The following is a 13,261-nucleotide window of genomic DNA, read 5'->3' on the forward strand; positions in this document are numbered from 1 at the left end:
ATGATCACACAGAAGGCAAGAGCCACCTCGTTTTATGACAGCATGGGGTACAAAAGGCATCTATTGGGGCACAACTGGGGATCTATTAATTCAGGAAACGGGGGTACATTCATTATTCTTACATGGAGTTTATTTTTATTTGCATTTTTTTCCTCAGTTTTCTCAGCCAATGACACAAAAAACTGAAGAAGGGTCCCCATAGAAAACATAGACAAAGGGACAGAAATCTCCTTATTTCAGTTCAGTCTGGATGAATGGGAGCTTCTAATATCCCCACATCTGCAGCTCACAGCAGCTAAATAACAATGTTATATAGAAATGTACTGGAGTGTAACATTTTTATTTTAACTTTAAAATGGTTGAATTCTTATTCTTAAAGAGAACCTAAACTGAAAATAAAAAGTCAAAATAAACATACACAGGTCATACTTACCTCCCATGTAGTCTACTCATCAATTCCTTTCTCCTCTCCTGCGTCCTGTTTGTCCATTAATATCAATGGAATTCTACGTCCTCCATTTTGAAAATGGCCATTACCTCATAACAGCTTCCTGGTCAGCACACTGTTAAACTGTTCTATCGCCCACTTGAGCCATAGGGAAACATGGACATCACCTTGCACATTCAGCTGTAACTGACAGCAGCTGATATATAACTGACAGCAACTGGTATATTTGAGTTTTGACAAAATGTTGTCAGAACTGGAAGGAATCGCTGTAAGAAGAAAATGGTGAGCTTCTGAGAGGAACTGACAGTGAGGTTAGTATGGTATATTCATTTGCAGCTACATCATGTGTTTATTTTAAATAATTTTACTCCGTTCAGGTTCCCTTTAAAGGAAAACAGTAACCAGAGGGCTATGTAGGAGGCCATATTTATTTCCTTTTAGGCAATACCAGTTACCTGGCTGTCCTGCTGATCCTCTGCCTCTAATACTTTCAGCCATAGACCCAGAACAAGCATACAGCAGATCAGGTGCTTCTGACATTATTGTCAGATCTGCATGCTTGTTTCTGGTGTTATTCAGACACTACTTCAGCCAAATAGACTAGCAGGGCTGCCGGGCAACTGGTATTGTTTAAAAGGAAAAAAAATGTGTCAGGCTCCCTATTCTTTTTACTTTAGTTTAACCCTTACAACGTAAAAAATAAAAAAGTGATCACAGGCAAGTGATAACTAGGCTTACTTAGTATTATATGTACCCATGTTTATCTCATCATGTAAGGATTTACAAACCAATGCACTGAGAAGCATGAAAGAGTTCTCCAGATTCTTTGTAAATATGCTGATATGTGCAAAAAAAACTGAAACAAATAGTGCATTAGAACATTTATAGCCAATACATTTCCCACTTAAAACAAGTGTCTGATAAGCAGTGACTGAAACCGAAAACATTTCCCACACTCAGCATATAAATAGGGCTTCTTACAAGTGGGATAACTCCTTATGTGAAACAAGCTCTGTTTTCTGTGAACAAGAATAGCGTGTCTCACCAGTGTGAGATCTCACATGTTTGGCAAGGCCTCCCTTGGCTCCAAAACATTTCCCACACTCAGTACATGAATAGGGCTTCTCACCAGTGTGAGTTCTCTCATGTATGTCAAGACATATTTTATGCCCAAAACATTTCCCACACTCAGCACATGAATAGGGCTTCTCACCAGTGTGAGATCTCTTGTGTCTGACCAGAGTTGATTTTTGAGCAAAACATTTCCCACACTCAGTACATGAATAGGGCTTCTCAACAGTGTGGGATTTCTTATGACTGATTAGCGCTGATTTTGAAACAAAACAGTTCCCACACTCAGCACATGGATAGGGCTTCTCGCCAGTGTGTAACCTCGTATGAATGACAAGCCCTGATTTCTGTGCAAAACATTTCCCACACTCAGGGCATAAATAGGGGTTCTCACCAGTGTGAGATCTCTCATGTATGTCAAGACATATTTTATGCCCAAAACATTTCCCACACTCAGCACATGAATAGGGCTTCTCACCAGTGTGAGTTCTCTTGTGTCTGACCAGAGTTGATTTTTGAGCAAAACATTTCCCACACTCAGTACATGAATAGGGCTTCTCAACAGTGTGGGATTTCTTATGACTGATTAGCGCTGATTTTGAAACAAAACAGTTCCCACACTCAGCACATGGATAGGGCTTCTCGCCAGTGTGTAACCTCTTATGAATGACAAGCCCTGATTTCTGTGCAAAACATTTCCCACACTCAGGGCATAAATAGGGGTTCTCACCAGTGTGAGATCTCTCATGTAAGCCAAGGTCTGATTTATGCCCAAAACATTTCCCACACTCAGCACATGAATAGGGCTTCTCACCAGTGTGAGTTCTCTTGTGTCTGATTAGAGTTGATCTTTGAGCAAAACATTTCCCACACTCAGTACACGAATAGGGCTTCTCACCAGTGTGAGTTCTCTCATGTATGTCAAGACATATTTTAAGCCCAAAACATTTCCCACACTCAGAACATGAATAGGGCTTCTCACCAGTGTGAGATCTCTTGTGTCTGACCAGAGTTGATTTTTGAGCAAAACATTTCCCACACTCAGTACACGAATAGGGCTTCTCAACAGTGTGGGATTTCTTATGACCGACTAGCGCTGATTTTGAAACAAAACAGTTCCCACACTCAGCACATGGATAGGGCTTCTCAACAGTGTGGGATTTCTTATGACCGACTAGCGTTGATTTTGAAACAAAACACTTCCCACACTCAGCACATGGATAGGGCTTCTCGCCAGTGTGTGATCTCTTATGAATGACAAGCTCTGATTTCTGTGCAAAACATTTCCCACACTCAGGGCATAAATAGGGCTTCTCACCAGTGTGAGATCTCTCATGAATGACAAGATGTGATTTAATCCCAAAACATTTGCCACATTCAGCACATGAATAGGGCTTCTCACCAGTGTGAGATCTCTTATGACTGACAAGCTGTGATTTTTGTACAAAACATTTCCCACATTCAGCACATGAATATGGCTTCTCACCAGTGTGAGTTCTCTCATGAATGACAAGATGTGATTTAAACCCAAAACATTTCCCACACTCAGCACATGAATAGAGCTTCTCACCAGTGTGGGATTTCTCATGTATGACAAGATTTGATTTACGAACAAAACATTTCCCACATGTGGAACAGGAATGAGACCCTCCAGCAGGGGGAGAGCTGTGCTGGGTATGAGGCCCCTCAGGGTTAGACAGGTGAGGGGAGTCTGGGGGAATATTTGGGGTCACCAGGATATCTGCAGGAGACTCTTGTCCAGTGACATCATCATCCGTTGTACAGTCTGTGGATACAGAGAGACGAGTCTCTGAGAGGTTCCTGATGCCGGGACTCCGCCCTGCAAATAGAGAAACATCATCACTTCCTGTTAGAGAATTCTGAGGGGAGTAACAATTATCATTAGGGATGAGAGGAAAGAGGATGGTCGGCACTGCTGTACAGCTTTCATTATTTGGCAATGTGCAGACAAGTAGGCTGTGTGTTACATCATCACCTCACAGTCCATAAGAAGAGACTAAACACGTACCAGTGCGGGGGTGGATAATGGTGGGTGCTGGTTGCTGGGAGCCTGACGGCAGTTTCACACACAAGCGCTTCTTCGGAGGCTATGACAAGGGGGCGGGGCTATATCTGCTCTAGTTGAAGAAAGTGCGTTACTGTAATAGTAACCTGCAATCCAAGATTACAGTGTGGGGAGGTCAGGGAGAGCGAGGCCAAACAGCACGGCCGCTATTCCTAATGGAATTACAAGTCCTGCTGCAGCAGCTAAATATACAAGCCACTAACATAATATCCCATGATGAATATAGGTCAGGCCATGCAGAGCAGAGAATCTGGCTGGAATAGTCAGCAGTGTGTTTTATGGTAAGGGTGTAGCAAGGAAGACAGATCCATGTAGTCAGTGAAAGCCTGGTGGCCACATGGCGTCTATATGTAAAATCAGTGCTGCTGCTTCTTAACTTGGGAGGTTTTGCTCCCGATTTCCACCACTAGAGGGCACTGACGTGTAATACTCAGACAAAGCTCAATGTATAAGGGACCACAAGGTGTGTCATAGAACAAATGCAGGAAACACCCCCTCTAGGGGTGGGAATAGGAAGCAAATATCCTTAAAAGAGGAGGCAGTACTAGTGATGACGTGTCCACTAGGCCCTAATGTTAAGCTTAAATGAAAATAAACGGATGAGATAAACAGTTTAAAAACTTTAAAAAATAGATTTATTGTTTTGTCTCTGCTCAGTAAAATAGTCTGTCCCGTGTCTCAGAGTGCCAAAATATATGAACTATTGACCCTTTTTTTTAATCTTTCCCCTGCTCTCAGAAGCCCGGCTCTCTGCCAGGAAAGCATTATATGAGAGCAGGGATAGCAAAGCCCACATACATGCTACAATCACCACATGTGCTGGGTATGGTAAAGAGGCCCTGTAGTGACATATAATAGCACAGCCCCCATACATGCTACAATCCCACATGTGCTGGGTATAGTAAAGAGACCCTGTAGTGACATAATAGCACAGCCACCATACATGCTACAATCACCACATGTGCTGGGTATAGTAAAGAGGCCCTGTAGTGACCTATAATAGCACAGCCCCCATACATGCTACAATCACCACATGTGCTGGGTATAGTAAAGAGGCCCTGTAGTGACCTATAATAGCACAGCCCCCATACATGCTACAATCACCACATGTGCTGGGTATAGTAAAGAGGCCCTGTAGTGACATATAATAGCACAGCCCCCATACATGCTACAATCACCACATGTGCTGGGTATAGTAAAGAGGCCCTGTAGTGACATATAATAGCACCGCCCACATACATGCTACAATCACCACATGTGCTGGGTATGGTAAAGAGGTCCTGTAGTGACATATAATAGCACAGCCCCCATACATGCTACAATCACCACATGTGCTGGGTATAGTAAAGAGGCCCTGTAGTGACCTATAATAGCACAGCCCCCATACATGCTACAATCACCACATGTGCTGGGTATAGTAAAGAGGACCTGTAGTGACATATAATAGCACAGCCCCCATACATGCTACAATCACCACATGTGCTGGGTATAGTAAAGAGGTCCTGTAGTGACATATAATAGCACCGCCCCCATACATGCTACAACCACCACCTGTGCTGGGTATAGTAAAGAGGCCCTGTAGTGACATATAATAGCACAGCTCCCATACATGCTACAATCCCACATGTGCTGGGTATAGTAAAGAGACCCTGTAGTGACATAATAGCACAGCCACCATACATGCTACAATCACCACATGTGCTGGGTATAGTAAAGAGGCCCTGTAGTGACATATAATAGCACAGCCCCCATACATGCTACAATCACCACATGTGCTGGGTATAGTAAAGAGGTCCTGTAGTGACATATAATAGCACAGCCCCCATACATGCTACAATCACCACATGTGCTGGGTATGGTAAAGAGGCCCTGTAGTGACATATAATAGCACAGCCCCCATACATGCTACAATCACCACATGTGCTGGGTATAGTAAAGAGGCCCTGTAGTGACCTATAATAGCACAGCCCCCATACATGCTACAATCACCACATGTGCTGGGTATAGTAAAGAGGACCTGTAGTGACATATAATAGCACAGCCCCCATACATGCTACAATCACCACATGTGCTGGGTATAGTAAAGAGGTCCTGTAGTGACATATAATAGCACCGCCCCCATACATGCTACAACCACCACCTGTGCTGGGTATAGTAAAGAGGCCCTGTAGTGACATATAATAGCACAGCTCCCATACATGCTACAATCCCACATGTGCTGGGTATAGTAAAGAGACCCTGTAGTGACATAATAGCACAGCCACCATACATGCTACAATCACCACATGTGCTGGGTATAGTAAAGAGGCCCTGTAGTGACATATAATAGCACAGCCCCCATACATGCTACAATCACCACATGTGCTGGGTATAGTAAAGAGGTCCTGTAGTGACATATAATAGCACAGCCCCCATACATGCTACAATCCCACCTGTGCTGGGCATAGTAAAGAGGTCCTGTAGTGACATATAATAGCACAGCCCCCATACATGCTACAATCCGACATGTGCTGGGTATAGTAAAGAGGTCCTGTAGTGACATATAATAGCACAGCCCCCATACATGCTACAATCACCACATGTGCTGGGTATAGTAAAGAGGTCCTGTAGTGACATATAATAGCACAGCCCCCATACATGCTACAATCACCACATGTCTTGGGTATAGTAAAGAGGCCCTGTAGTGACATATAATAGCACGCCCCCATACATGCTACAATCACCACATGTGCTGGGTATAGTAAAGAGGTCCTGTAGTGACATATAATAGCACAGCCCCCATACATGTTACAATCACCACATGTGCTGGGTATAGTAAAGAGGCTCTGTAGTGACATATAATAGCACAGCCCCCATACATGCTACAATCCGACATGTGCTGGGTATAGTAAAGAGGCCCTGTAGTGACATATAATAGCACAGCCCCCATACATGCTACAATCACCACATGTGCTGGGTATAGTAAAGAGGCCCTGTAGTGACATATAATAGCACGCCCCCATACATGCTACAATCACCACATGTGCTGGGTATAGTAAAGAGGTCCTGTAGTGACATATAATAGCACAGCCCCCATACATGTTACAATCACCACATGTGCTGGGTATAGTAAAGAGGCTCTGTAGTGACATATAATAGCACAGCCCCCATACATGCTACAATCCGACATGTGCTGGGTATAGTAAAGAGGCCCTGTAGTGACATATAATAGCACAGCCCCCATACATGCTACAATCACCACATGTGCTGGGTATAGTAAAGAGGCCCTGTAGTGACATATAATAGCACGCCCCCATACATGCTACAATCACCACATGTGCTGGGTATAGTAAAGAGGTCCTGTAGTGACATATAATAGCACAGCCCCCATACATGTTACAATCACCACATGTGCTGGGTATAGTAAAGAGGCTCTGTAGTGACATATAATAGCACAGCCCCCATACATGCTACAATCCGACATGTGCTGGGTATAGTAAAGAGGCCCTGTAGTGACATATAATAGCACAGCCCCCATACATGCTACAATCACCACATGTGCTGGGTATAGTAAAGAGGCCCTGTAGTGACATATAATAGCACAGCCCCCATACATGCTACAATCACCACATGTGCTGGGTATAGTAAAGAGGACCTGTAGTGACATATAATAGCACAGCCCCCATACATGCTACAATCACCACATGTGCTGGGTATAGTAAAGAGGTCCTGTAGTGACATATAATAGCACCGCCCCCATACATGCTACAACCACCACCTGTGCTGGGTATAGTAAAGAGGCCCTGTAGTGACATATAATAGCACAGCTCCCATACATGCTACAATCCCACATGTGCTGGGTATAGTAAAGAGACCCTGTAGTGACATAATAGCACAGCCACCATACATGCTACAATCACCACATGTGCTGGGTATAGTAAAGAGGCCCTGTAGTGACATATAATAGCACAGCCCCCATACATGCTACAATCACCACATGTGCTGGGTATAGTAAAGAGGTCCTGTAGTGACATATAATAGCACAGCCCCCATACATGCTACAATCCCACCTGTGCTGGGTATAGTAAAGAGGTCCTGTAGTGACATATAATAGCACAGCCCCCATACATGCTACAATCCGACATGTGCTGGGTATAGTAAAGAGGTCCTGTAGTGACATATAATAGCACAGCCCCCATACATGCTACAATCACCACATGTCTTGGGTATAGTAAAGAGGCCCTGTAGTGACATATAATAGCACGCCCCCATACATGCTACAATCACCACATGTGCTGGGTATAGTAAAGAGGTCCTGTAGTGACATATAATAGCACAGCCCCCATACATGTTACAATCACCACATGTGCTGGGTATAGTAAAGAGGCTCTGTAGTGACATATAATAGCACAGCCCCCATACATGCTACAATCCGACATGTGCTGGGTATAGTAAAGAGGCCCTGTAGTGACATATAATAGCACAGCCCCCATACATGCTACAATCACCACATGTGCTGGGTATAGTAAAGAGGCCCTGTAGTGACATATAATAGCACAGCCTCCATACATGCTACAATCCCACATGTGCTGGGTATAGTAAAGAGGCCCTGTAGTGACATATAATAGCACAGCCCCCATACATGCTACAATCCGACATGTGCTGGGTATAGTAAAGAGGCCCTGTAGTGACATATAATAGCACAGCCCCCATACATGCTACAATCACCACATGTGCTGGGTATAGTAAAGAGGCCCTGTAGTGACCTATAATAGCACAGTCCCCATACATGCTACAATCCCACATGTGCTGGGTATAGTAAAGAGGACCTGTAGTGACATATAATAGCACAGCCCCCATACATGCTACAATCACCACATGTGTTGGGTATAGTAAAGAGGACCTGTAGTGACATATAATAGCACAGCCCCCATACATGCTACAATCACCACCTGTGCTGGGTATGGTAAAGAGGCCCTGTAGTGACATATAATAGCACAGCCCCCATACATGCTACAATCACCACATGTGCTGCGTATAGTAAAGAGGCCCTGTAGTGACATATAATAGCACACATGCTACAATCCCACATGTACTGGGTATAGTAAAGAGGCCCTGTAGTGACATAATAGCACAGCCCCCATACATGCTACAATCACCACATGTGCTGGGTATAGTAAAGAGGCCCTGTAGTGACATATAATAGCACAGCCCCCATACATGCTACAATCACCACATGTGCTGGGTATAGTAAAGAGGCCCTGTAGTGACATATAATAGCACAGCCCCCATACATGCTACAATCACCACATGTGCTGGGTATAGTAAAGAGGTCCTGTAGTGACATATAATAGCACAGCCCCCATACATGCTACAATCACCACATGTGCTGGGTATAGTAAAGAGGTCCTGTAGTGACATATAATAGCACAGCCCCCATACATGCTACAATCACCACATGTGCTGGGTATAGTAAAGAGGTCCTGTAGTGACATATAATAGCACAGCCCCCATACATGCTACAATCCCACATGTGCTGGGTATAGTAAAGAGGCCCTGTAGTGACATATAATAGCACAGCCCCCATACATGGTACAATCACCACATGTGCTGGGTATAGTAAAGAGGCCCTGTAGTGACATATAATAGCACAGCCCCCATACATGGTACAATCACCACATGTGCTGGGTATAGTAAAGAGGCCCTGTAGTGACATATAATAGCACAGCCCCCATACATGCCACAATCACCACATGTGCTGGGTATAGTAAAGAGGCCCTGTAGTGATATATAATAGCACAACCCCCATACATGCTACAATCACCACATGTGCTGGGTATGGTAAAGAGGTCCTGTAGTGACATATAATAGCACAGCTCCCATACATGCTACAATCCCACATGTGCTGGGTATAGTAAAGAGACCCTGTAGTGACATATAATAGCACAGCCCCCATACATGCTACAATCCGACATGTGCTGGGTATAGTAAAGAGGCCCTGTAGTGACATATAATAGCACAGCCCCCATACATGCTACAATCACCACATGTGCTGGGTATAGTAAAGAGGCACTGTAGTGACATATAATAGCACAGCCCCCATACATGCTACAATCACCACATGCGCTGGGTATAGTAAAGAGGCCCTGTAGTGACATATAATAGCACAGCCCCCATATATGCTACAATCACCACATGTGCTGGGTATAGTAAAGAGGCCCTGTAGTGACATATAATAGCACAGCCCCCATACATGCTACAATCACCACATGTGCTGGGTATAGTAAAGAGGTCCTGTAGTGACATATAATAGCACAGCCCCCATACATGCTACAATCACCACATGTGCCGGGTATAGTAAAGAGGCCCTGTAGTGACATATAATAGCACAGCCCCCATACATGCTACAATCCCACATGTGCTGGGTATAGTAAAGAGGTCCTGTAGTGACATATAATAGCACAGCCCACATACATGCTACAATCCGACATGTGCTGGGTATAGTAAAGAGGCCCTGTAGTGACATATAATAGCACAGCCTCCATACATGCTACAATCACCACATGTGCTGGGTATAGTAAAGAGGCCCTGTAGTGACATATAATAGCACAGCCTCCATACATGCTACAATCACCACATGTGCTGGGTATAGTAAAGAGGCCCTGTAGTGACATATAATAGCACAGCCCCCATACATGCTACAATCACCACATGTGCTGGGTATAGTAAAGAGGCCCTGTAGTGACATATAATAGCACAGCCCCCATACATGCTACAATCACCACATGTCTTGGGTATAGTAAAGAGGCCCTGTAGTGACATATAATAGCACAGCCCCCATACATGCTACAATCACCACATGTGCTGGGTATAGTAAAGAGGTCCTGTGGTGACATATAATAGCACAGCCCCCATACATGCTACAATCCGACATGTGCTGGGTATAGTAAAGAGGCCCTGTAGTGACATATAATAGCACAGCCCCCATACATGCTACAATCACCACATGTGCTGGGTATAGTAAAGAGGCCCTGTAGTGACATATAATAGCACAGCCCCCATACATGCTACAATCACCACATGTGCTGGGTATAGTAAAGAGGTCCTGTAGTGACATATAACAGCACAGCCTCCATACATGCTACAATCACCACATGTGCTGGGTACGGGTAAAGAGACCCTGTAGTGACATAATAGCACAGCCCCCATACATGCTACAATCACCACATGTTCTGGGTATAGTAAAGAGGCCCTGTAGTGACATAATAGCACAGCCCCCATACATGCTACAATCCCACATGTGCTGGGTATAGTAAAGAGGTCCTGTAGTGACATATAATAGCACAGCCCCCATACATGCTACAATCACCACATGTGCTGGGTATAGTAAAGAGGTCCTGTAGTGACATATAATAGCACAGCCCCCACACATGCTACAATCACCACATGTGCTGGGTATAGTAAAGAGGCCCTGTAGTGACATATAATAGCACAGCCCCCACACATGCTACAATCACCACATGTGCTGGGTATAGTAAAGAGGCCCTGTAGTGACATATAATAGCACAGCCCCCATACATGCTACAACCACCACCTGTGCAGGGTATAGTAAAGAGGCCCTGTAGTGACATATAATAGCACAGCCCCCACACATGCTACAATCACCACCTGTGCTAAGTATAGTAAAGAGGCCCTGTAGTGACATATAATAGCACAGCCCCCATACATGCTACAGTCCCACATGTGCTGGGTATAGTAAAGAGGTCCTGTAGTGACATATAACAGCACAGCCTCCATACATGCTACAATCACCACATGTGCTGGGTATAGTAAAGAGACCCTGTAGTGACATATAATAGCACAACCCCCATACATGCTACAATCACCACATGTGCTGGGTATAGTAAAGAGGCCCTGTAGTGACATATAATAGCACAGCCCCCATACATGCTACAATCCCACATGTGCTGGGTACAGTAAAGAGACCCTGTAGTGACATAATAGCACAGCCCCCATACATGCTACAATCACCACATGTGCCGGGTATAGTAAAGAGGCCCTGTAGTGACATATAATAGCACAGCCCCCATACATGATAAAATCACCACATGTGCCGGGTATAGTAAAGAGGCCCTGTAGTGATATATAATAGCACAGCCCCCATACATGCTACAATCACCACATGTGCTGGGTATAGTAAAGAGGCCCTGTAGTGACATATAATAGCACAGCCCCCATATATGCTACAATCACCACATGTGCTGGGTATAGTAAAGAGGTCCTGTAGTGACATATAATAGCACAGCCCCCATACATGCTACAATCACCACATGTGCTGGGTATAGTAAAGAGGCCCTGTAGTGACATATAACAGCACAGCCTCCATACATGCTACAATCACCACATGTGCTGGGTATAGTAAAGAGGCCCTGTAGTGACATATAATAGCACAGCCCCCATACATGCTACAATCCCACCTGTGCTGGGTATAGTAAAGTGGCCGTGTAGTGACATATAATAGCACAGCCCCCATATATGCTACAATCACCACATGTGCTGGGTATAGTAAAGAGGTCCTGTAGTGACATATAATAGCACAGCCCCCATACATGCTACAATCCCACCTGTGCTGGGTATAGTAAAGAGGCCGTGTAGTGACATGTAATAGCACAGCCCCCATACATGCTATAATCCCACATGTGCTGGGTATAGTAAAGAGGCCCTGTAGTGACATATAATAGCACAGCCCCCATACATGCTACAATCACCACATGTGCTGGGTATAGTAAAGAGGCCCTGTAGTGACATATAATAGCACAGCCCCCATACATGCTACAATCACCACATGTGCTGGGTATAGTAAAGAGGCCCTGTAGTGACATATAATAGCACAGCTCCCATACATGCTACAATCCCACATGTGCTGAGTATAGTAAAGAGGCCCTGTAGTGACATATAATAGCACAGCCCCCATACATGCTACAATCCCACATGTGCTGGGTACAGTAAAGAGACCCTGTAGTGACATATAATAGCACAGCCCCCATACATGCTACAATCCCACATGTGCTGGGTATAGTAAAGAGGCCCTGTAGTGACATATAATAGCACAGCCCCCATACATCATACAATCACCACATGTGCTGGGTATAGTAAAGAGGCCCTGTAGTGACATATAATAGCACAGCCCTCATACATGCTACAATCCGACATGTGCTGGGTATAGTAAAGAGGCCCTGTAGTGACATATAATAGCACAGCTCCCATACATGCTACAATCACCACATGTGCTGGGTATAGTAAAGAGGCCCTGTAGTGACATATAATAGCACAGCCCTCATACATGCTACAATCCGACATGTGCTGGGTATAGTAAAGAGGCCCTGTAGTGACATATAATAGCACAGCTCCCATACATGCTACAATCACCACATGTGCTGGGTATAGTAAAGAGGCCCTGTAGTGACATATAATAGCACAGCCCCCATACATGCTACAATCCCACATGTGCTGGGTATAGTAAAGAGGCCCTGTAGTGACATATAATAGCACAGCCCCCATACATGCTACAATCACCACATGTGCTGGGTATAGTAAAGAGGCCCTGTAGTGACATATAATAGCACAGCCCCCATACATGCTACAATCACCACATGTGCTGGGTATAGTAAAGAGGC

General features: G+C 44.6%; 1 protein-coding gene across 2 annotated transcripts in view; it reads right to left on the reverse strand.

Annotated features, from left to right (window-relative positions):
- Positions 1-112: 112 nt before the first annotated feature.
- LOC137535445 (zinc finger protein 585A-like) overlaps positions 113-13,261 on the reverse strand; it is a 184,376-nt gene continuing 171,227 nt past the window's right edge. Inside the window, exon 5 of one of the 2 annotated variants that reach the window (XM_068257273.1) lies at positions 113-3,081. In XM_068257273.1, the coding sequence (XP_068113374.1) occupies positions 1,426-3,081 (1,656 nt within the window). In that variant the 3' untranslated portion in view covers positions 113-1,425. Of the gene's footprint in view, positions 3,360-13,261 lie in introns of both variants that reach the window. The other variant, XM_068257274.1, reaches the window with a different exon arrangement.

This window comes from Hyperolius riggenbachi, chromosome 10, assembly GCF_040937935.1.
Source record: "Hyperolius riggenbachi isolate aHypRig1 chromosome 10, aHypRig1.pri, whole genome shotgun sequence".
NCBI lineage: Eukaryota > Metazoa > Chordata > Amphibia > Anura > Hyperoliidae > Hyperolius > Hyperolius riggenbachi.